This window comes from Larimichthys crocea, chromosome VII, assembly GCF_000972845.2.
Source record: "Larimichthys crocea isolate SSNF chromosome VII, L_crocea_2.0, whole genome shotgun sequence".
In the NCBI taxonomy this organism is placed as follows: Eukaryota; Metazoa; Chordata; class Actinopteri; family Sciaenidae; genus Larimichthys; species Larimichthys crocea.
In genome coordinates this window covers 10,450,491-10,471,434 of record NC_040017.1, presented here as the reverse complement: position 1 = coordinate 10,471,434, position 20,944 = coordinate 10,450,491, and the positions used below count along the sequence as shown (strand labels likewise).

Sequence of the window (20,944 nt, the reverse complement as noted above, 5' to 3'; positions counted from 1 at the left end):
TGACTAAGTAGCACTAACATTGTGGAGAAGTTGCCAGAGGAACTGCTCATCTTGGCAATGATCATGTTAGTTCTGTAATTATGATAATTTATATATGATATTTATAGACGTATGCATACACTTTACAGGTCCTGTGTCTATGGGATATATCTAGTCAGCAGTGTGTTCACCGTCTGGCCGGTGTCTTCCCAAGAACACAGGAGGACACACACACCCTGCTGTTTTTCCATGAGGAACGTCAACTCCTCCTACTTTCCTTCAACAGCCTGCTTCTCCTGCTGGAGACCATGAAGGAGGAGAAGAGGACCAGCAGCCACGAGCATCCTGTTACTTGTGTGCTGTATAACAGTCTGTTCAGACAGGTATGCAGATGAAGCGGCTCTCCATCTTTTTGTTTATTCAGACACGTGGCAACAGGGACAACATATAGATGGACTAGATTTAGTGTTAACTTGGCACAAAACTGAGATACTGATGAGTTTGAAAGATTCCTGAAACAGCAACTGACAAAACACTGAAGCTTTGGATCATATCATCATATCATTCAAATTTGGCTGAGTGGTTAATAACACTTTCTTCTTTAGTCTGACAAACTCAGAACACTTTACATGGACTTTAAGGACCTCTTGTCCATTGTTCCAATCTATCTGCTGATGAGGAACATGCGACGTAATCAAAAGCTGCAGAACAGTGACTAAATGGACCTTGAGTGAGTTGATACTGTTCTGTTACTCCTCAGTAATTTCTTCTTAATTTCTTTCTTTTAATTAAATACAAAAGTCTTCAAGAACTTATAGACTGCGTTCATATATGTCTATTCATTGAACATTTCTGAATGCTGTCATGACGATGGTGAAACTAGATTTAGTCTGTTTTGATACAACTTGTTTGGTCTGATACAGTCTGATATAATTTAGACATTAAACAGTCAAATTCAGCAGGAGAATAAAGCTCTCTACCTTTTTTAAGCTTAAGTATGATTATTTTGTTTTATTGCAGGTTTTGTTCTCTTTGCCCAACCCCATGACAGATTTACACAGCTGGCATTCGTTTCCGACACAGTGAGGAACATCACACAATAATAAAATAGCTAATCTGAGCATCTCTCATTTTAAAAAGTGCATCCAATCTTAAATTTTTTTCTTTTTCCCCAGCTGCTTTTATTCCCACTTGACGGCATTAGCAGCATATTTTCTTCAGTGGTGTGTAAGCACTAAAATAAAGTGTAACAAAGCATGGAGTCATTAAAGAATACAGTGGAAACTGCCTATCTAGCAGGATAAAAAGGATCAAACTCTATTTGATCATTCTGATGATTGATATCCTCTCTCTCTCTCTCTCTCTGCAGGTTGTCAGCAGTGACTCTGCCTCCTCTGTGATCTGCTGGCTGGCTGACACGGGCCAAAAGGTCAAGCAGTTTCACCGTTGCCATGACAATGCCGAGATCTCCACTATGGCCATGGATGGCACGCAGACCCGGCTGTTTACTGCAGGCACTGACGGGGAGGTTAAAGTAGGTGGACACACACGCGCACCACACACACACACACACACACACACACACACAGCTGTGAGCCATATAGCTGCAGGTCAGTCCTCACAGAGATGCGAACTCTGAAATGCACTGACTGGAATGCAGAAACGGGAGGGGATGAAGTTTGATGGAACAATGTGAAGAGGAAGGTAAAGTGTCTTAGAAAATGTTTTCTAAGAGTTTGTAACTGCTACCAAAAAAACGAACACTCCACTGACTTCTATACAGTAATTTAGCCATGAAATTGGTCACATTAAAGAGGTCAGCCAGAAACAAGCAAGAGTTATAGCTCTGCCATTTAACCACAACCCACCGACATTGTGCTGTGCACACAGTTCTTGACAACAATAAAGGCATTCTTGGCATGATCTGCATCGAGCAAGAGCAATAGTGAGAATTGGGACTATGCAAATGGATAGCATTTATATGACACTTTTATCCATGGATGGCAGCAGGCTACCATGCAAAGTGCTGGCCAACCATCAGGAACAATTTGGGGTTTAATGTCATGTCCAAGGACACTTGGACATATGGGCAGGAAGAGCCAAGGATCAAACCGCTTGAGAACCATTGTGAAAACAATGTTTGGATATGCATGTAGACTTGCATTATGAGCGTTACAATGGGAGTCAGAAAAAGTTATAGCCCCTTTCTGCCTGTTCCCCTCTGTTATGTGTGTGCTCATGTAACCATGTGTGTCATCTCTGGGCTGAATTGTGTCTTGCGTCCATTTATTTATTTTTTTTCTTTGAGTTTCAAATTTGGTTGGCATTTCAAATATGACGTTTTTTGCACTCCACATTAAAGCACTGCATGACTCCATGCTTAGTGCAATTGTTCTCAACAAATAAAAAAAAATGAAATAATTATCATAATCATGCATATTATAATTAATATAATCAACCACATCAGCTCTCTGACCCCATGAGCCCTTGTGAGAATGCAGCCATGTGCATCCCGTGCATGCACAAGCGGTGTCAGGCTCACCGTGCCATTTCAAACAATTGCACGAGTCATCCACAGCACAAAGAAGGAGGCACCCTCTAGGGCCAATTAGTAACATGATGCATCATCTCTCCAATTTTCATCAACACTGAACCCGTGGTGTAGCAGTTAGGGCCATTCAGAATTTGAAATTTTGACCTTTTAATTACAGCGTTCCCATTGGGCCAATCAGTGTTTCTTTGTTAAATGCCAGAACACGGATCCAAACTGCGTCATCATGCAAAATGGGACAGATGGTGCGAAATATTACCTGAGCTGTCATGTTTGATGGATGTACTGTAAGGTAGATGCTCGATAATTTGTATCCTCATGTGGGCACGTCCGAAAATACCTCAACTTCTGGAAAGAATACGCTTTTAAAAGTGAATACAGCTGTTACTATTTTGAGTCAAGAACAAATATGAAGCCTTACAAAGGCATCAGCATAACATTCTGCTGAACGTTCTGAAAAACATGAAGGCGGCGTGTTAACTGGCATTTGGGTGTGCTTTGAAACGAAGAACATTTGGTGTTGTGATGGCCCATTGAGTGTCATCTGTGTCGTCTTTTCGCAGGTGTGGGACTTCAATGGCCGCTGCCTTCACAGAATGAATGCCGGCCTGGGTCAGGCTGTGGAGATCTCACAGGTCCTGCTGCTAAAGAGGAGTATACTGGTGATGGGTTGGGAAAGGTACTGTAGATGTGTGTGTTCATTAGTTTGTACTTACTCACCATGCATCTTACAAAAAAAGTGCAATACTGGAAAAATTCAGATTTAAGACCCAGGTGGATATCAGGTGTTTTGACGCAGTAACACTCCTAGACTGTGTGTGTTCACACATTTTGTATGAAAGAGACTGCACCTGTCAGAATGAGTATGTGAGGAATACTGTGAATGTGTATGTGTGTGTGTTTCTATCTGTCCTCTCCCCGTGCCTGCCAACGATTCAGAGCCAGCCAGACATCTGGACACTAACGACTGTCACTACCTCATATTTGTGTGTGTAGGTGTGTGTGTGTGTGTGTGTGTGTGGGAGGGGGGGGGTTTCTTTGTATACCCATCACATCCGCTCTTCATCTTCATCATCATCATTTCACACCCAGTGAGCTGAACTCAGCAGTGTGCTATCATCAAGTTATACGACGCTCTCTCTCACTCTCTCAGACTTTCTTCTCCACACACACACACACACACACACACAGGCGCACACACACACTGACTTGCTCTCTGGGGTGTCACAGCGGTAAAGTGAACATAGATGACAGATCAGCAGCAGTAAAAGGGAATACTGCCATTATGACTTTCATCACATCATTTCCTGTTTCTTCACATCCACCTAGACCACAGTTAAATCCATACAGTGCTGCATCGGATGGTGCAAAAGTCCTATTTCCTTCTGCCGCTCATACCATCTCATGGCAGGCTCCACATCCCACTGACAGACATATTTCTCAGTTTGAAACCACAGTGCATTATTTTTTCATTTCATGAACAGTACCTGCACAACAATAAAAAGTACAAGGATCGAAGAAGTAGAAGTCATTGCAAGTGAGATAAAAATCCTTCTGACAACAGCTTCCATGTTCTTTACAAACACTGCCTTGGTGTACAGCATGTGTAAAGCAAAGTTTGAATCTGTAGCAGGGGAAATTTATCTTGGAATGATCTTGCACATTACTCCAGTGAAGCATGACAAAACAAAATATTCGATAAAATCTCTACTGGTAATAATCTGTCTCAGTCAGAAATGGTCCAAAATGTGAGAAAATTAGAAAATCCCTTGGTATATGGATGTTGTCCTACCACTACTACTACTACTACTACTACTACCACTTCCTCCACCACTACTCTTACTGCTGTCCTGCTTCTACTGTTGCTGGTACTTCTTTTACTACTACTACCACTATAACTGCTACTACTCACTGCTGCTTCTGCTACCTCTACTTCTATTACTGCTTGTAATATTTTATTTTTTACTGGTAATGATCTGTCTGATTTAGAAATCTCTCTCTAAATCTCTCTATGTGCACATCACGCTTCTAATATTATCACTTTTTCTCCTACTATTGTTATTGCTACCAATATTAGAAATACTACCTCTACTATTACTGCTAACACTTCTACTGCGTTTATTTCTCCTGCTTCTGCTATCACTACTACCGTAATAACTATATCGAAAGCTATCCCACTGCAACTGCGGTTAGTACTATTATTACCATGGCTTTACTGCTATTACTACTATTACTATTATTTACTTTCTAATATTATTATTTGTACTAATACTGCTCAGTACTGCCACTGCCATCACTACTATTCAGCTACAGATACTGCTACTACTATCACCACAATTTTTACTGCTGCTACCATCGCTGCCACTGCAACTCATATACCTGCTACTACGAGTAATAAGGATATTAATATTAATGTATATGATAAACAGTTAACAAATATCACGTGAGTGGATGATGTGTGAACTGTGTGTGTGTGTGTTGGTGAACTAGGTTGTACCTTTAACATATATTGTGAAGAAAGGTTTGTGTTTACACCTTCCTCACTTCTCACCACCACCTTCTCTTCTGTGTCTCTGCAGGATGTTAACAGTTTTCCGTCTGCATTCCTTCTCGCAGTCTTTTGTTGAGCCGTCAGAGTGGAAGGGAGGTGTTCAGCATCACAGCGATGTGCTCTGTGCCGCATTCCAGCCTCCAGAGACTCTGGTCACAGGTGTGTGTGTGTGTGTGTTTGTGATGAGTACTTTTGTCAAGAAAGCTAAAAAAAAAAAAAAAAAAAGATGCTCTAAATGTGAAGATGACCATAATTTCTCTCAAGCACACTGTTCACTTCACTCACTTTATTAAGCAATTGACTTGTGAGTGCTCAATCAACTTTCATATGAGCAGCAGAAGTGTACCTAATATTACAAGGGTGCATGTGTGTTTCTCTCCTTGTGTGCGTTCTCTTTCTTTTATAAATTGCACTTTCACGACTTAAATGTAGCATGAGGGCTCATGCAGAGGAAAATTAGAGATGGAAAGAGGGGGAAAAAAAACAAACAAAGGCAAGGGAAGTGAAAATGAATCGTAGGAAATAAAAGTAGAACTGGGAGCAGTTATCTGCTGATTAAAGTAAGTGGTGTTGTTATCAAAGGACTCATGCTCCGCACGTCTCTCTGCTGGAAATAGCTCTGTGTTTTTATGCGTGTCGGTGCACATGCGTAGGCAGAGAGAGAGACCAGAATTCACAATCAAATGTGCAACTGCGTTTGAGTGTACAGCCTTGTGCACCTATGAGTGTGTACTACACCTCAAGTGTTTCTGAACACCTTGCAACTTAGAATTTTTGGTTAAATGTCAAACAATATTTCCACTATAAATACAGTAAAGTTGGACAATATAAGTAAAACAATAAGTGTATACGTGAATTGCAAATGATTTAATTAGAAACAGGTTTTCTAGACCTTGTTGCCCTTCGTTAGTGTAACATACAGTAGCTTTGATGCTATTTGGCAGTTGTTTTTCGTAAATGAGTATTTTATACCTCAGAGGAAAAACTTCTCTACTCTGAGCTGACATATGCCTCCAATAGAGGCCGAAACCTTTACATATTCGAGCCTATTAAGTGGCAAGTTCTGTCCTAATTAAGTTCTTAATTGGAGTTGCATTAAGTGGGTGAACTGAAAAGGTCAAACAGCACATATGGTAAAAAAAAATGCACATATAGTCATCTGCTCATTGCTAGCATACGTTTAATAAGAGATCTACTTACAATAATAAAAAGAAATTACAAACATTTCTCATTTCATATATTCCTAGTATTTACTTTCTCTTTCCCTGTGTGTGTGTGTGTGTGTGCGTGTGTGGGAGAGAAGTAATATAACCATAACTAAGCACCACCCACAGAGAGCTTGGAGGGACAATTACTCAGACAGACAGATTTCCTCTTCTGTTTCTATCTTGTTATTATTTTTGTTGTTGGGCTGCAGTAGTAGTAGTATTTTGGACCAGCAGGGATGAGTGTTTTTGTGTCTTTATTTATTACCTCACTGTTGCTCTTTTTTTTTTTTTTTGCTGTAGTCTTGTTGTACAAAATGTTTGAAGGGGGGAAAAAAGCAAATAGAATTACACATTGCAGAAAATGATCAGACAGCTGATCAGTGGATGGATTCATTGGTATGAAATGAAGATGACTCACGTGTGGAGTCCTAAAATCACAGCAGCACTTATTAAAATGCAGAAACACAGGGCACCTCTGGCTAATGGAAGAGCAGACGAGGAGTTTTTTCTCTCTTCTTTCAGTCACTCCATATTTTCTTCCACTTCTGTGAGTTCATACAATTTCTGGAACTGGTTTCCACAGTTTTTAGTGCATGACTACAGGTTTTTTTTTGGTTTTTATGACTTTGTGGACCCTGAAATTCCACCCCGTGGCACTTGATCTCATTTGTGAAGCTAAGCTGTGACAGCCACTATTAACCAAAGAAATAAAGAACCTGCCTTTTATATGAATAAATCAACATCCTAACAAAAGATGCTCAGAATGACATGATGTGTTAAGGTTTTTAAATGTAAAGACAGCATACTTTAAAATACCAGCGAGGTGACTTCATCACATTCTGACATTTTTCCGCCTGGGGGATTCAACTGGCAATCCTCAAGTCACTGGTCCACTTCTATAACCATCAAACTACAAACTCTGTGCACCCAATTTTCCCCAGTATGCCCTTCAGTTTCTGAAGCTGGATCACTTTGGTTCATGTATTGAAAGTTCAGTTTCAGTTTACCAGTCTGTGGGAGCAGAGCTCAGACACAAAAATGCACACCTTTCTCTGGCCTTCTGAGACGCACCAGGCCCAGAGATAAGTTTAGAGAGCTATGAAGTGAGGGATGGAGGTGGAAAGATAGATAAGAGTGGGTGCTCTCGAAGCTGGAGGGAGAACTGGTTTAGTTGGAGCTGGAACAAAAGCACAATTCAGGAGCTACTGTGTGAACTTGGAAACTTCTTCAAAGTTCGCTCCCTAATATCTTTGTCGGTGTGTTCAGCTTCTCTCTACGCCTGCTTCCACAATTTTACAGTCTTTAACTGACGCTCCCCGTTCACTTTCTTTATTATTTATTTTTACCTCATCTCCCTAGTTAGCCTGCTGCATTTCTTCCCCCGCCCACACACACACACACACACGCATACACATACACCACCCCACGCTGCACCCTCTACCTCCAATTTAATCCAATCGCCCAATTTAAATTATATTTCTTAGAGCTCTCTCAGTGGGAGTGAGGGGAAATGAGACATACTACTTTCTGTCTTTTGAGCATGTGTGTGTATGTGTGTGTAGGTGTGTTGTACTGTGGCAAGGATGGGAGTTATATCTCTATATATGCTAGATGAAGACAATCAAATCATGTATGTTGGTGTGTTAGAAGGTGTGTTTAATTTGCTGAAATGTGACAGCTTGGTTGCATTTCCTGGCTTTTGCTAATAGTTGATGCAAGAAATTGATAAAACAAAAAACATTATTGAATATTTTGTCATTTACCAGCAGAGTGTTTGCAAGAAAAAGCACCTTTGCCTGTCATTTCTGTCACCCAGCCAATCGGTTCACAGTATTAACGCCTCTTGAGGTCTTGCCAGTCTGATAAATGATTCACCTCATAAATAGCATATTATACGTAAATGCAGCACTCTACCTGATAATATCTTTGGCATAGAGCGGATGCTTCCTACAGAGAGACAAAAGATTAAACCAGTGTTTTCTTTATGAACAGTTTGTGGGTATCAAACCTGTGACCTTTCAGGTTTTGGAGTAGTTTTCCGCCCTCAGAGGTACTGATATATCCAGATCAACTAAAGTCTTGTCCACAAAAAGTCATAAAATTATGTAATTCATTCATAGATTCCTCCTGCACTTTAATATCCTGTGCACTGCTCTCTCTTTCTCTGGCCTTTGGGTGAGTATGAGAAAAGGATGAATCACCCCCGATATCCTGCGTTTACAGACTTATCTTGGCAAAAGGTAGACATGAACCATCACTGTGATTTTCTACGTTCACTATTTTTTGCTAATTCTTTCTTCCCCAAATCCATCGAGCACAAAAACTGCGTCTAAAGGCGATGACGCATTCATCTCAGCTGCCAAAAGATTTCTTCAGGGTTGCACTGAGTGACGGTGTTTCACAGAAAAGTAGGCATGCTGCCAAATGATGTGCTGGTGCTGCCAAGTGAAAACAGTGGTGACATCATGGCCACCAGTGACAAAAGTCAATTTAAAGTTCTGTTGGACGCACACACGCTCGGGACTGTGTGTATTTTTGTACATGCATCTGTTTGTGTCTAAAGTTGAATAAAGTTGCAGCAGGAACATTTGGCTGATGTGGGACTGAAGCCTCCTCATTCATATTCAGAGTCTTCGCTAGGTTCCGCTTGGCTTCACGTACACACTGTCAAACACACACACACACACACACACACACACACACACACACACACCCAGCAGGGTACATGTACACAGGGGTCCTGTGTACCTCCTTCAGTCACAACCTCCTCCTTTTCACTCATCCTTCTTTCCTCGGTTCCCTTAATCCTCCATGGCTGAACACCTTCCAAGCGACCAAGAAACAACTGATCCGAACTTTGACGGACGGCCAAATTGCTTTAGAAATGGAAATTTGAGTGTAGAAATAAGAATACTGAGTGACATCTTTTTCAGAGAGAGTGCACTCTGATTTATACATACTGTTTATTTCGGGGGTTTTTTTTGTTGACAAGTTAGTGAGTTAAAGGGGAACTCTGCCAATTTTACATATCAAAGTGTGTTTACAGGTCTCATAGGGAGTATGACGGCATATGTGAAAAAATTCTTTCATGGCTCCAGAGTAAGCTGTGAAGTCTGATAAATGTCCTCAAGTGATGTCACTTGAGCCATTGTCAGTTGGGACTATGTGACTGAAAGTTTTGAAAATGAAAAAAAAAGGTTGTGAGTTTGCCAGACCTCCCTGGCCTGCTTCTTACTTAGCATAACACACCCAAATCTCTAACCAGGCTCCCTATGGTTCAGGAGTTGCATTGTGGGGAGTGTAGGCACCAGATTTTGAAGACGGCAATGAGTGCATGGAATTACAAAACACGATATCTCTCGTTCTGCTGCAGTGGTGAACCTTCTTGAACTTTCCATCATGAGTCAGACGATGTAAGAGTTTTAGAGTACTCTTCTAATGAAATCGAAGTGTGAGAGCTTGTTAGTGCGTTCTTGTATGTGCTTTCATGTATTTCTTCTCCCATTAATGAGCATGTATCCCTGTGCTTATATGCCTGTGTGCTGTGGTGTGTATAGTGTCTTAGAGAACTTTTAAAGGTTAATGAAGGTGATGTTAATCCAAGCTCCTCTTTAATGCTGAACATTGTGTAGATGATGCAGATAATCTATATTTCTTCACTTTATCTCTCCTACTTATCCCTTCTCTGTCTCTCCCACACATTCACACACACGCACACACAGCGTGTTAAAAGTCACTTGAAATACAGAAGCTGGCCCTGGGCTGCATGAATAATGCAGGCGACCCACACTCTCATAAACTTTATACCCCCTATTGCTCACACATACACACCTCCCATCGCTAACACACTCCTCACATATCTCATTAACTCCTGCTGTTCAACTGTCGAGCCACCTGATGAGATACCTGCCTTGTATGATAAACACACACACGCACACCTACACACACACACACCTACACACACACACACACACACGCACACTTTCTTATATATAATGTAGATTATTTTAAAAGCAATCAAACTTTTGTGGTGATTGTTAAGGTTTGAGTGGTGGGACAGATGGTGGCTTTGGACAGATGTTGAGCTTTATCATCTTTAAAGTGTTTTTAGTGGCTGGCTTGGCATGATTCAGCAGTATGACAGAAATAAAAAAAGTGTGTGCTTAGAGTACTTTGTGTTGATTGTTGATATTTCTTTTGAAGATGTTTCATTTTCTTTCTCTTCCAGTGGACTCTTTGCAGTTTACTTGTCAATATAAAATTGCGAAAAAAAGAGTGTGCAATTTTATAGATTGATCATATTTATAAAAAATTGCACTTTGATTCGCCTTGATTTTGATGCGTGCAGGAAGCTACGACGGAGAGATTACAGTATGGAACAACAGCACAGAAAAAGCTTTGAGGAAACTGCGGCCACACACTGAACTCAGAGAAGGCAAGAAGCAGCTAGGTCACACTTTTCACAGACACATGCATAGAACTTCAATATTTGTTGTAACATAAAAGTTTCCTGCTGTTCTGCCTGTGATCTGTCTCTCTTTTATTCTTGTTTTTGTTATCCTTCAGTGCTCAATTCGCACAACTCTGATTTCCCAGGTCATTTCTCCAATTCTCAGCTCGGTGTGAATGGAAAAGAAGACTCTGATTACTCCATCGCCATCACCAGATTGTTCTTTATACCAGGACGCACATCTGCAGCTGCAGCTACAGGTGAAAATATTGAAAACTGAACAGCTACTGTGTACCTTATCAACCTTAAAAGTGTGGGTTTATTGGCTTGTTGGAATATGTTGTAAGATATGGGATGCTGCATAATGTTTCAGTAACAGTGTTAGGCAGCATCACCTCAGGGGCCATTCCAAATTAAAAGCAGTGATTACAAAGCAAATTCTTTTCACCCAAATAAATTCTGTATTTTGACCTGAGCCCAAAAAATGTTGCTGCTTTCATTATAACCATAAAACACTTCCCAACTTGGAAACCATGTGGTGCCTTTGCCTTTTGTTTTGAAGTCAAAGCCTATACAGTATAAACAGATATTCCGCATTTATACAGTTGAGTTATTATGCGAGAGCCTGCGATTTGAAGAGTTATAGTCGATGCAAACCAAACAGTGAGAAGTAACTTAAAGAGTTGAAAGACTTTAACAATCAAAAGCATTTTTTGAAATGCCAACTAGACTGCATATACAAAATATACAGCCTTTGCTTTCGTTGTTGAAATACACAGGCACACACCTGCGCATCACTCTGTGTTTTTACACGTTACAAAGACAGTAAGGATTCTGGTCTCGTCTGCTACATTACTGTTCAGCGGCTACACATCAATGATTGCTTGATGTGGTGAGTTTGCTTCAGGTTTTTCAGTTTCTAACAGATTTTCACATGCAGCAACTCAAGCTCTTAAGTTTACTTCTCCTTCTTTATTTTAACTATACATGTTACTTTTACAGTAGCTGCTGCTTCTTCTAGCTGTAGAAAGTTGGCTTGGTTAAAAAAACAAACACAAGAAACACGATCAGTCTTTGGGTCCTTGGCTTTTATGTCTGCTGCTCTGACTGACTGACTGACTGAATGTGTGTGTGTGTGTGTGTGTGTGTGTGTGTGTGTGTTGAGACTAAACCCTTTAGCGTTGCATGTTGTCAATACAACAGCTTGTCTAAATTCTAGTGACCAAGGTCCAACTCATTTTCCAGCCCAAACTTTGCCTAACACCTGGTCAGCTGTGATGAGGAAAACAATGCATTGTAAACCTGCAGCTGAAGCACCCACTGTTTGAAAAAAAAGGCTTTGTTGGAGGAGAGTTTGACATAATTTTGGCTAAGGCACCTGAGCAGACCACCTCTGCCTCTAGCTGGGAGACGGGCCCCTTGATGATCTGTGGGTGGTCAGACCTGCTTCTTTTATTGATAGTGAATCTTCTTATCTTCAAGCTCCCTCCTGTGCTCTCTAAAAGAGAATCTGTATATCATCTGTGATGATATACATGTATAGTGAAATATCTTTCGTTTCCATCAGGTGGTGCAGACTTGGTCTCCTGTGGAGGTTCAGGTGTGGTCAGACTCTGGAACACCGTCCACAGCCGTCTGGTGGGACAGTTCACAGCTCACAACAGAGACCTGGGGTCTATTGTTATGACTGTCAGCCCCTGTGGAAGATATTTAGTCACAGCTGACAGGGAGGGAACACTCAAGACCTGGGATATACAGGTAGGTGTTTGTTGCACACACACACATTGTGTATAAGCTGCTATGGGAACCACACTAATGCACACTTAAACCACATGCCTCCATGTCATTTTTTGTATACTGTAAGAACAAGAGACAGAGTGACAGAGAGCGTGATGGAGTCTGGTGAGCCAGAAAGAGGGACAGAGATCAAGAGTAGACAGCGAAAAGAGAATGAACCCCGATATTTCCATTAGATCACGCGTGTTGTTCCGTCTGAAAATGACAGCACTGTCTGTCATTTTGAAGCGCTAACAGCTTGAGTGCGAAAAGACCAGTCAATCATTTAGAATATCTGATATATACACTGATATATAAGCAGGAGGAGGCAATGTCCTCATCATCTCTAGTGTCATTTTAAATAACCCTTTTGACAGGATCCCCACTGAAATGTGTGGATAACTGATTTACCATGACATTTTTGGCAAATCACCTCCAGTAGAAGAACATAACATCATTAAAGACTAATGTAAATTCAGCCCAAGTTAGCCGATTACATATTCACTTCGGCATCTGAGCACACTACATACATAAGGCATGTTATAGCTGAAGAGTTTCTGATACCTTCACAGAAGCCTCTTGACTTTTTGACTCTGATTACGAAGACTTAGATCACACCACGAGTATCAGGCATAGCTGCATCACTGTCATGCTCATAATCGCAGAAAAAGAACACCCTCTCGGGTATTATTGCCACAGTATTCACAGCTCAACTCTCTGTCACAGTTTATAAGAGGGGATGAATTCAAATGGGCACGTCTCATTTGGCTTCCAGTTTAATTTATGGAGATTTATGTATATATGTAGCAGAGTTGAAGAAGTTGGGCAAGCTCAGTGCTCTGGTAGAAATCCTGTCCTCCGGCAAGTTTGGAGCTTGGAATCAGCTGGATGACTAAAATGATTGCATAGTATACAGCGCTGTGCCCTCAGACACAGTACCTGAACATGATATAGTGGTTTGTGGTAGTTATTTAACGTATTACGCAACATACCAAAATAAAGTGTGTAGTGTTTATGTTTTTAATGATACTATTTCTCACAGCAGAACAGATATGACCATGTTTCACTTTTTTCACTTGACCATTAACTTAACCTTCCCCTGAACAACAACTGTCCAAACTTAGATTACTAACTAAGTTTGGCAACTCTAACTAAGGTTAGTAAAGTTCTCGGTCATCCAGGTCATATTTGTTTGAGAATGGTTAAATCTGGGACAAGTGGATATTGTTCTAGATCCATGGAGATGTTTCACCTCATCCAAGAGGCTTCTTCAGTCCTGACTGACTGTTGGGGAGGCCCAGGTTTTTAGCCTAGGTTGAATCATTGACCAAGCCATTGTTTCCACTTGGTTAGTTAGTGCTCCTTGTTGTTGTGATGTCTGTAGTTTGGGTAAGATCACCTGAACTCCAGGTTTAACCCTTCTTGAAGCAAAAAATATAGCTCGGCAACATGTAAACATGTTGAAGTAGTGTGCAGGGGGGTATAGTCAGAGTAATTCTTGGTATTCACAGAGTTTGGGCGGGGTTGTGTCTTTATATCAGTCGTCTACGTGGATCATCACCTAACCCTTTTCTGATCTTAGCGATCTAACAATAATTTAGACGAAGTAATTCACTGCTTTGTTCCTCTATTCCTCAGCATTTTTGTGTTGAATCAGATGAAGAAATAACCAAAGAACCTCCAAAACTAATGCGTAGTTTCCGCCCACACCTTGATTGTGTGACTCACCTGGAGATGTGTTTCCATGGCGACGGTCTGCTCCTTCTCTCGGCATCATCAGACTGCAGTGTGGCTCTCAGCTACCTGCCCGGAGATACCGTTGGTCTATTCGGACAGGTACACAACCTCACACTTACACAGGTCATTTAAGTGCACTGCAGTAGCCTGCATTATGTAACATAACGTACATGTTGATGTGAGTGTTAGATATTGTTCAGCACCACTCTGTCAACGTAATGGCCTCAGATCCTCATGGTTCAAATGTACAGCAGTGCAGGCTGCTTCTGATAAAGCCTCACCTCCCACTCTGCAGCGCGATGGTGGGTGGTAGTATCCAGTTGACGAAATGGATGTGAAACCGAGCATCAAGCTGCGGTTAGGCGTATGTGTGTGTGTGTCAAAGGAGGACCATATTAAGTTAGCCTGAGGCGGTGTCTGCTGGGTGTTGCTTCATTTCAGTTTGCCTCAGGCCCACACACACATCCACACAAATACACCACATCCCAAATACAAACATGCATGAATAAAAGCAGACATTCATGTACAACTACATACATATATAAATGTGTATTACAACAAGACGTGTATGTTGTCATACTGCAGTGCAAAGTGCAGAAACATTCACACAGAGCTGATAGTTTAAATCTAGTCTGTTTTAAGAGGTATTATACCACATTTCTATTTAATGAGATACTGTTGGATTCATACTTAGTTTGTGTAATGTTAATAAAAGTTGAATTCTTCAAATAAAAGACTGCATCCATATTCAGCACATCAGGTTATCAAAGGATACACTGCTAATTTGAGGGTCTAAGGACAGAGGGAGTGTAAGGTAAATGTGAATTGTGATTTTTCAGCTATATAAATAAAACCTGACTTGACTTAATTATGAATTTCCTTTAAGCAAGAAAAATATACAGAGGCAGTGACTCACATGTCCCACTAGAGTTTTATGTGTCTTCCTCAGGCTGGCTGGGTCCAAATGTCCACATGACCCCAGCTAATCTGCTGATTCAAAAGAAACAATCGTGTGGTCATGAGGTCACCTTGCAAACAAGTCAACCTCACACTAATCCCAAATATTCGTACTGTTGTTGTCTTCACCACTGTAGGAGGAGCAGTGGTCCTTGGAGACGCTCAGACCTCTGCACCCACAGAGGGAACCAGAGCGGGACCAGGAAGACCACGGAGGTCAAGACAATACTAGACAGGGAGGGAAGAGGTCACCTCTAACTCCCAGTGAGACATCCTCTGACCCAAGATCCGACACATCTGCAGGGGGTGAAGAAGTGGGGATTAAAGATGAGGGAGAACCTTTATCCAGGTGTTGAGTTGAGGCTGTCTAAAGTGCATTGTGTATTTGTACACCTTCAATTTCCCTGCTTTGTTTCACTGTCTTTTATAGCTAAAAGGAAAGAAAAGTATTTGGCAAGTTTTTCTTGGTATTATATACTCAAAGTTATATATTTTTAAAAGCTGTCATAATAGTAGCACATAGAGAACTAGGCCATTGTCTGCCATGTAGTCATAAGAACTTGAGTCAGAAAAAGACACTAAATTGGAGCTTTTTCACAGTTTATTTCTATGCCTCAGGACAGCGTGTTGTGTAACAATGAATAGATATGACTGCCTTTCACAACTGCAAAGAATGAAATAGCATTTGTGATGCTCCCAGATTTTTGCTCCGATGCTCGGAGAACAGAAAGAGACAACATTCAACATTATTTTTATGGGAATTGGATTGTGCCTTATGGTTTGAAAGTGATTGGGGTGTCGTAACATTAAAGTCTGTAAAAGTTGAGTCTTCACTGAACTTCTCAAAGTCAGTCCTTCCATTCATTGCCAGTGGAGTAGCTTCAGGCTGGCACAAGGATTTGACATTAAAGTTTCTCTGGGTTTTTTTTTTTTAGACTTGTAAGATAGATTTTCATGTCACAAACACTGATGGCGACATCCTGGTGTGAATGCTTTATTTGAGAACTTTTAGAACTATTAAACTAAGAGTTAAACATGTCTTTGAGTGGACTGTATTTATTGATCTTGTGGTTGTGTTATAAACTCTCCCAAAAGTGAATGCAGGGAGCAGTTTACTGGACAGGAGTTACCAGGAGAGACAGAGTAATAATCAGACTGGCTGACAATTTGGTCCATCTTGCAGTTCCTGTTCTTTGTTTCATTCACTCTTTGGTTATGTATATTCATTTTTAGAACAAATCGCTCTGATTATATCATACTTTCTTTAGCAAACACATTTGATCTGTTTACTGTCCAAACAGCATGCGAAGGGAGGGCATGCTTCTGTTTTTCAGCAAAGAAAGAAATTATTCAGGTCAAGATTCAATTGTCTTACTGTCTTTGCAGAGCGCAGGACCCAATGCAAAGAAAACTAACCGTGCTTTAAAAATCACAAATTGGAATATTTTATGGTATGTGTCAGTAAATAAGTGTGTAACACAACATGGGAAATTCAAAAACAAGAAAGGACACTTTTTTTTCTTTTGAGACTTTAAAATGGATGCTGTCTTTAGGAATCTCCATTATTTGTTTCTGGAAAAACAGCGCAGTTTCTGCTCAACCTTACTCAAATGAAAATAGACAGCAAAGTGATCCCAGCTCTATCTGCCATCTCTACTAGTGGTGCTTTGTGGATCAGACTACACACACACAAACACAAAAAACACTTGCAACAGATCAGACTTGACAAGTCCTATCCAGAGTCCTGCTGGTGTAGGCTGTTGTTCAGATGCCTTACTCCATAGAGACTTGAATAACTACCTTTGAGAACAATGTTGTAAAGAGAATCTCACTTTTAAGCTTAGCTTTTGTTTGCCGTATACTGAGTAACTACAGCTCGTGGAAAATCAAGACTACCCAGATAGCAAAAATCTTTTGGCTTCGCTTTGGCCCAAATCTGGCTTTCATTTTGGCAAGGTTATGGGTGGATGTCTGGGCCATAAATGGACCAAATTAGGAAAGCCAAAATCATACCAAAAGGGAGCCAAAATTCACCCAAAACAAATTGTGGACTTCCAAAATATAATAAGAGCCCCAAATCAACTGTTCCCGCTCGCGCCCAATCTTCTGCCATAAACATGCCATACCATCCCTATACTTAATACCGCTCTTTGCCCAGTCTTCTGGCTACCCATAAACATGCCTTAACTCAGCCATATATTGCTGGCGCCTCCTTATCTATTATGGATAACCCTAATCATACCACAGTTAAGCCAAAAGCCTTTCTAATGCCAAAAGAAAGCCAAAAATGCCAAATGTATGCCATAATACAGCCAAAATATTTGCTATCTGGGTAAGAGTCTGCACAACTGTGGTAGCGGCTCTTTGAGGCAGTATATTTGAGGAATATGCTAACATCAGCATGCTAACATGCAACTGTTAGGCAGGTATTAAATTTGCCATGTTCACTATCTCCGTTTTGTGTGTCCCCGTTTAGCTTTGCATTAGCTTTTACTGGTCATAAACCAAAATTTAAATTGGAAAATTTGATATTTTGACGACAAATCTGTGACAATACATCTTGTATAAGTCAAGAAATTTCACTAAATAAGTGAAAATGTCAACCTAAAACTGATTAGCAAAGTCTACAATTAGAGAGCCTATTTCAGTAGCACAGCAGACACACACCAGTGTGACTAAGTCAGTCAGTGAGTACTATATTGATACCATATATCAGTATAATTGACTGTTTTGTCACAGTAATGCACACCACTATAACACTACATCTTTTTCTTTTTTTTCTTCAGAACCAGACATTTAAGTGTTCAGGCTCTTACTTACTAAGACATTTTTACACACACAGGGAGCTTCTCTTAGAAGTTACTCTTATGAAACTCAAAATAAAAAGTGCCACAGTAGTGTGGTAATACAGGCTACGTTTATGTTTTGTAGTTATAGTGAAAGATGTGCTCTTTGAGTCAAGAAGAAAGATGGCTTCATCTTCAGTCAGCAGTAATGCGGTGCCTGCCCAGCAGTATAAAGCTCTTTAGGGGGTCACAGTTACAGTTAGTACGTTTATTAGTCCTTAATGATAGTGTCTCTGAGACACAATGAATGATGTTACGCAGTTAATAAAGGTCAATCAAACATGTTTGCCCTCAAAGCTGTTGTCTCCTTTTACTCACTGAGGCAATTATATAGGTAATATGTAACATTTAGCTCTAATGAGATGTAAAATCAAAGCGATGGCATGGAGTCGGACTGTAAGGAATGAAACTTTAACTTAATCCTTATGATTATAACCTAAGCCCACAAGTAGTCACGACATGACCATAAAACTGTAAGCAATCAGAAGAATAATGTAATCTTAATCTACAGTGTAATACTTTTAAGAAGGTTAATGAAAACTGTATATGTGGAGAAGAGAGAATTTAAGTGTCAGGAAGCCCAAGGGCAAGTCAAAGGACTCCACATTTGAAAAGAATAGCTAACTTTTAAAACACCTGAAAAAAGTGTGAACCGGAGAGAAAGTGCTCACCATGACTCTATAGGGGGAATCAATACTGACTGTGTGAATGCGAAAGAGAGAGAGAGAGAGAGAGAGAGAGAGAGAGAGAGAGAGAGAGAGAGAGAGAGAGAGAGAGAGATTGTGTGTGTACTGTACTGAGCTCATCAGAAAAGTTTGTGTGGTTGATTTGGTGGAAGGGCCAATTGGCAAGTCTACACTGGGCTGCCAGCCAGCTACTGGGCATGAGGTGAGGATAGGGAATGGCCTCACTCCATCACCAACTGAGCGTGTGTGTGTATGTGAGTGAGTGTGAGAGAGAGAGTGTGTGTGTGTGTGTATCTGAATAGCCTCAGTCCATCAGAGCAGCCATTTACCGGTGAGTGAGAGCGTCAGGTCTGTTTCACTCGCTCCATCACTGTGTATGTGTGTGTGTGTGTGTGTTTGTGAGCAATACAGAGTCATGGATATTGATGGGTCTGGGCGCTCAGTCTAATCTCTGCAGCAACACAAAGTGCTCAGGTATCCACAGGAGAAATAAGACACTCTGCCCTGTGACACACACACACACACACACACACACACACACACACACTCACAGAGGAAGAGTGCAGGGTTTAATCGCTGTAATTTTACACAGCCATAAAGAACACTTGAAATTATAACAAACTAGATTAAAAGAGTGAATATTGGAAACAAGTCTAATAACCAAACCTGTGAAATTTAGATGTTGTTAAATTTAGAACCAGCTTCACACACACACACACACACACACACACACACACACACACATAATGTGGAGATGGAAAAGCAATTACAAGCAGCCAGGTTGATTTTGATTTTAATTGGAGCCCTTGCTGTGAGCTCCACCTGTTATCGTCGACAGCCAACAAACATAAATGTGGAGTTGTCAGTCCTGCAAAACTCTTTCACTCAGTTTAATCGAAATTCCTACCGCCTAATCACCAGTTCCTCCTCCAAGTTCTTATAATTAATTGGTTGAACAGTTTTAGTACGAAGAAGTGATTGGCAGTATTTAGTAAAATGTGTTTTATTATGAACGGGATTTTTGCAGAAGTTACGACCACTGACACTTTGAAGAAACTTAACTTTTTACTAAAATGAAAGCATTTGCCAGCATAGTTAAAGTTTCTAAAAGATTCAGATTCAAGCTTCTTTTGGTTAGTGTGGTCTTTTTTGGAGACACTTTGAGTTTCAAGTGGCATGAGACTCAAGTGTGAACAATTAACAGTACCTAGAGTAAAGTATGTATTTAATAAAATAACTTTTGAACAGTTAGAAATGAAATTTCTTGGACTGGGTATGATTAGTAGCTCCTTCTCCTTCTTTAAAGTACGTACTTTTCCCGGCACAAGAGTAACCTTGAGTGATGTAAATGTAAAGTTACTATATTCACCTGCTTATGTCACCTATTGGTGGTGCACAAAGCTAAGACAGTGAACATGGTTAACGTATTCAATCATTAAACATTAACCTGTAGTTCAAAGCACTGCTGTGCCTAATTGCAGCCTTACAAAGCTGGTAGTGTGTACTCTTCGTTTTGTTTATCACCCTCCACCCTTTTAGAGACAGTTCAAATTATCCTCACTAACCACTGAGGAATAATTGATAAGGCCAGGTCAATATCAGCTTATTGCAGGATTGGCCTGAAATATTTAGTGTTGGTCAGACATCCTACAAAACAAAAAGAAGTTATGAGTCTATGACATTTTTATTATCTTTAACACTAAAGGATTTACACCCTGTCTAATGGAGGATAAACTGTATGCTTTATTCTACAAATCTTAATTAATTTAATAGACTGTATATTGGTTGTATCACATGTACCTGCCGATAAAAATATATTTGCATGAAATTGTGTTTTTCTACATAAAATAGATTGCTTCATTTTATCCGTGATGTGCACATATACACACATGATCAGTTCATTAATTATTTTCTCCCCCCTCATTCTCGTCTTTATCAGCCCTCCCTCCAAACCCAACACATCTCTAGCTGGTGACAAATTCTAATGGCAGAGTTAGAGGTCATTATCATTAATGCAAGCTCGACTGCACACACACACACATCTCAGACAGTCATGAATAGAAACAACACACACAAAAAAAAAACACTGTCACACCCTTAAATATGCAGTGCCGTACAACCAACTTCCCCTCTTCTTCTTCTTTTTCTTCTTCATCTGCAATTCAAAATAGGTCCAGCGTGCAAATGATGATGTATCCAGAAA

General features: G+C 40.4%; 1 protein-coding gene across 2 annotated transcripts in view; it reads left to right on the top strand.

Annotated features, from left to right (window-relative positions):
• The window catches only part of LOC104924124 (WD repeat-containing protein 49), a 29,125-nt gene extending 12,882 nt beyond the window's left edge, over positions 1 to 16,243 (top strand). The window contains exons 10-18 of one of the 2 annotated variants that reach the window (XM_027280463.1): positions 129 to 362; positions 1,349 to 1,513; positions 3,094 to 3,209; positions 5,110 to 5,240; positions 10,638 to 10,724; positions 10,886 to 10,999; positions 12,307 to 12,497; positions 14,154 to 14,351; positions 15,347 to 16,243. In XM_027280463.1, coding sequence (XP_027136264.1) covers positions 129 to 362; positions 1,349 to 1,513; positions 3,094 to 3,209; positions 5,110 to 5,240; positions 10,638 to 10,724; positions 10,886 to 10,999; positions 12,307 to 12,497; positions 14,154 to 14,351; positions 15,347 to 15,565 — 1,455 coding nt within the window. In that variant the 3' untranslated portion in view covers positions 15,566 to 16,243. Of the gene's footprint in view, positions 1 to 128; positions 363 to 1,348; positions 1,514 to 3,093; positions 3,210 to 5,109; positions 5,241 to 10,637; positions 10,725 to 10,855; positions 11,000 to 12,306; positions 12,498 to 14,153; positions 14,352 to 15,346 lie in introns of both variants that reach the window. The other variant, XM_027280462.1, reaches the window with a different exon arrangement.
• Positions 16,244 to 20,944: the final 4,701 nt, after the last annotated feature.